The following is a 4,384-nucleotide window of genomic DNA, read 5'->3' on the forward strand; positions in this document are numbered from 1 at the left end:
CTGCCGGCTCTTGCGGGTAACCAGAATTTCGAGATCAAGACCGGCATAATACACATCGTCCAAGCGAATCAATTCTCTGGATCACCGGCCGAAGACCCGTAAGACCATCTGACTAACTTCGTCGAGATCGCAAACACGTTCAAGCTCCACAAAGTGTCCGACGAAGCCATCCGCCTCCGCCTCTTCCCGTTTTCACTACGGGACCGAGCCAAGATGTGGCTCAACTCCCTCCCACTGGGTTCCATCACATCATGGGCTGACCTGCGCGTCAAATTCATCTCAAAGTTCTTCCCGTTCGAGAAGATGCACAAGAGACGCAATGAGATCCATTCGTTCGCCCAATACGACGGGGAGTCACTGTTCGAAGCATGGGGGCGCTTCAAGGAGTTAGAGAGGAGGTGTCCCTATCACGGCATTCAAGGGTGGATGATGGTGCAGATTTTCTATGGCGGCCTCTCACCATCGTCTCGCACCCTCGTCAACACCGCCGCGGGAGGATCTTTCTTCCAAAAGACCGAGGAGGAAGCTCATGCCATCCTCGAGGAGCTCGCGTACAACAACGACCAATGTCCTTCCGAGCGAAGAATTCAGAAGCGCGAGCCAGTCACGCCCGAGATGGAAATGATAAAAGCCCTCGCAGAACAGGTGGCCGACCTCACCAAAACGCTCCACGGGCAGCAAGCTACCGTTCAGGCTATCCATGCCCCTATTCCCGAGCCGTGCTTCTGGTGTGCCGGCCCTCATTCTAGCGATGAGTGCGCACAAGGGAACAAGGGCCAACAAGCAAGCTTCATCAACAATCGGCCTTCCTACAATCAAGGCCCGATGAGCAACTATCAGAATGAGGGATGGCGCGGTCACCAAAATAACATGCCGATGCAACCCGCACCGCAAGCTCAGCCTCGACCGCCTCAGAATCAGCCCCGACCACCGCCGTATCAAGCACCACTATTGCGAGCTTACAAGAACGAGACTAATCTGAAGGAGCTCGTAGCTAATCTGGCCACGTCGACGACTGCCTTCGTGAATACCACCACCGACTTCATGCATGAAACGAAGACAACCCTCTCGAACCAATCGGCACAGATCCGAAACCTCGAGACGCAGGTGGGGCAGCTCGCCAACGCCATCCACACACGACCCCAAGGCACGCTTCCAAGCGCCCCCGAAGTGAATCCAAGGGAGCACTGCAATGCCATTTCTCATCAACACGTTGCAGCCACCGAGAGCCCGAAGAAAGAAGAAGAAGAGGCTGCCCCGGTCACCAAAGCTCCTAAGCCGCACCCGCCGGTCCATACATATGAGCCGCCACTTCCGTTCCCGCAAAGGCTCACGGTGGCACTTTCCGCCGAGTGTAGTGCGCTTCTAAAACAAGAGCTCCCGCAAAAATTAGAAGATCCGGGCAAGTTCACATTGCCGTGCACCATTGGAGACATCTTCATCGAGAACGCGTTGTGCGATCTTGGTTCGGGCATCAACCTTATGCCGTCGGCCGTCTTCACCAAACTCGGGGTGGGTGAACTAAAGCCCACGCGCACCACTCTCCAACTGGCGGATCGGACCGTAAGGCACCCGCGCGGTTTCGTGGAAGACCTCCTCGTGAAAGTTGGAAAATTCACTTTTCCGGCCGATTTCTACGTCATCGACATGGACGAGGATCGCGATATCCCCATTCTTTTTGGGAGGGCCTTCTTAGCCACTTGTGGTGTTCGCATAGACGTGCAAAGAGGGGAGCTAAAGACGCTCGTGAAGAACGAGGAAGAGACGTTCGGGATCTGTAAAACCCGAAAGCGCAAGAAGGAAAAAGAAGAGATCTACGTCATCGAGACGTACGAAGTCGCCACTTCACCACCCACACCTCCGCCACGTGCTCCCCCGGAAAAATCAACAAAAAATGCGAGCAAGGAAGCAAAGCCAAAATCTCCATTCAAGCCATGGCGAGGACGTTGGCCGGAACCATTCAAAGAGGTATGGAGGAAGAAAGAGCGCGTGGAAGAAGATCCACCGCCGCCCGAGCGCGGCGGCGACGAGTAGGGGAGTTCTACCACCCCCGCGAGGTAAGTTCTCTGTCTCCCGTATTTTTATGGATCTACATTGAGGACAATGTAGAGATTGAGTTTGGGGGGGTGAACTACTTTGTGGGGGATTTCTGTTAGATTAGGTTGTTTTTATTTTTTGTTTTTTTTTTCTTAATTTTGTTTGGTGATTGCTTAGAGGTGATAGTATTAAAGTGTTTTCTCTCGTTACTTGCCAATGATACCATGTATTTGCGAAGAAATCCGAGTTTGAGTCAATTTTAAAATTTTTTGTGCTTCATTGTGATTGACTAGTGGTTTGAGTAACGCAATTTCGGTTGATTTTTCTCATTTATACACACACGTCCGTCCCGGGGTTTGAGTAGTCTCTTAGAGGTTCGATCACATCTTTAAATGTCTTTTAGCTCACGAACACTAAGAACCGCTCTAGCCCTCTTCGAGGCGAAATGACCTGACACGAACCGAGGAAAAGTGATTTAGGTCTTCATTTTGTTAGCCACTCGAAGCCAAAAAGCCGTCCCGTAACATCCCCTTGAGCACCCTTTTCAGAAAAAGCCGAACGATTGATCTTTTCTCGATACTTAGTCAGAAAAAGCCTAGCCAATAATGTTTGAAATCCCACAAAGAACCCTGTTAACTTAGCGACTCTTGAGTGAATTCTTTCGATTTTGTGACATGTTTTTTACTAGTCTCTACGTGTTTTATAGTTCATTAGACACCACGCCGGTGATTGTTCGTTTTCATGTTTATTGTTTTGTGTAAGAAAAAAAAAGAAAAGAAAGAAAAAAAAAGAAAAAAAAATCGAAAAAAAAGAGTGTTTAATTTATGCGTTTTATTTATTTATTTGTATTAGTTTTTGGCGTGGTGTTCTGTGACATTAGTTTTAGAGACTAGATGTTGCATAGTCAAAGTTTGGGGGGGAAAACATTGGAAAGTAAAGGCTTAGGAGAGAAAACGTGCGCGAAAGGTGAAATTTTATGTCATGAACGTGGGAATGGGTGAGCAAGAAATATCATGTGAAAGTTGGTGAGTTGGTGAGATTGAGTCGCTAGGTTGACATTTTAGCCACATTTTGACCATATCCTACCGTTGACCCTAGCCTAACATTACAAGCCGACAAAGCCCTATTGATTTCCTCGGTAAGTGTCTTGCATTAGTTGAGATTGAGCGGCGAAAAGCATTATGGTGTTCGATTCACATTCATCGCATTATTATTTGAGCATTTGACATTAGAAGATGTGAACGAACATATTGAGTTGATCCCTCTCTCTTTCGGGACATATTTCACACACGGGGGATTTTGATCGAGAATGTGTTGCAAAAGGCCATTTAGTCAATCTAATTATTTTTGGGTTTCATGTGATGATTGACTTGGATTCGGAAATTTTTGTAGGTTGAGGCATGTAACTAACACTTGATATTGTTGCTAACGTTGTAATCATCATTCGTTTTTAGTGTAACTTCTTTGGTGTGTTTATTTTACTGTTTAGTCTTTTGTGTTGCTTGAGGACAAGCAACGGTTTAAGTTTGGGGGGATTTGATAGGTGTGTTAATCACGCGTAAAACTCCTATTTCCCGAACCAAAAACCGACGAGTCCTGAAGTAATTTAATGGTTTTTAGTAGGTTTTTGAGTAATTTCAGGTTTAGATGAGCAATAGAGCGTCTACAATCAATTTCGTGGAAAAATGACGGGATTTGGAGATAAAACGGTCGAAATAGAGTCAAAAAGCACAAGCAAGGAAATTGGCGAGACAGCGCGCCGCGCAACCACCATCGCGCGTCGCGCCAAGGCAAAGAACGAGACCGCGCACCGCGCGCCGCGCATACCGGGAAACACAAACATGAAAATCACAGAGTCTTACGCGCGCTCCGTGCATAGCTGAAATTTGGAGCCGCGCGCCGCGCAAGGAGGACCGCGCGCCGCGCCCTTCTTCGGGTTTTGACGGACTTACTTTCCGTTTTTGATGTTTTTGAGCGAATCAACCCATTCCAAAGGCCCAATATGCTCCGAAAATAACCCATTGACCTATGTATTAGACTCTAAGCTCTGAAAACAAAAAGCTCCCTTTTAGTTTTAGTTTCTATTTTATTGTTTGGTTGTTCTTGAGAGCTTTTGAAAGAGGAAACAGGCGTTCTTCAACGAAATTGACAACCCGACGAGTCCTCCTTCTCCGAATTCATTCGTTCTTCTTTCTTCCCTTTCTTTTATTTATATCATTGCTTTAAATTATTGTTGAACATCAATTTTATTTAATATGAATTCTGTTTTGGTTTCAATCTTTATTTTTGTGCTTTTAATTATTCTTTTGTGTTTAGCGTTGATTATGAATTCCATTAGAGGCTAAGT

At 46.7% G+C, this 4,384-nt stretch overlaps 1 protein-coding gene across 1 annotated transcript; it reads left to right on the forward strand.

Annotated features, from left to right (window-relative positions):
- The first annotated feature begins 213 nt into the window (after positions 1–213).
- LOC149404979 (uncharacterized) lies at positions 214–2,034 on the forward strand. The gene has a single exon (XM_089607736.1). It carries the CDS (start codon positions 214–216, stop codon positions 2,032–2,034), a length of 1,821 nt encoding a protein of 606 aa, XP_089463862.1.
- Positions 2,035–4,384: the final 2,350 nt, after the last annotated feature.

Source organism: Urtica dioica, chromosome 2 (genome assembly GCF_054948205.1).
Source record: "Urtica dioica subsp. dioica isolate 48M chromosome 2, U.dioica_male_clone48M_v1_H2, whole genome shotgun sequence".
Taxonomy (NCBI): domain Eukaryota; kingdom Viridiplantae; phylum Streptophyta; class Magnoliopsida; order Rosales; family Urticaceae; genus Urtica; species Urtica dioica.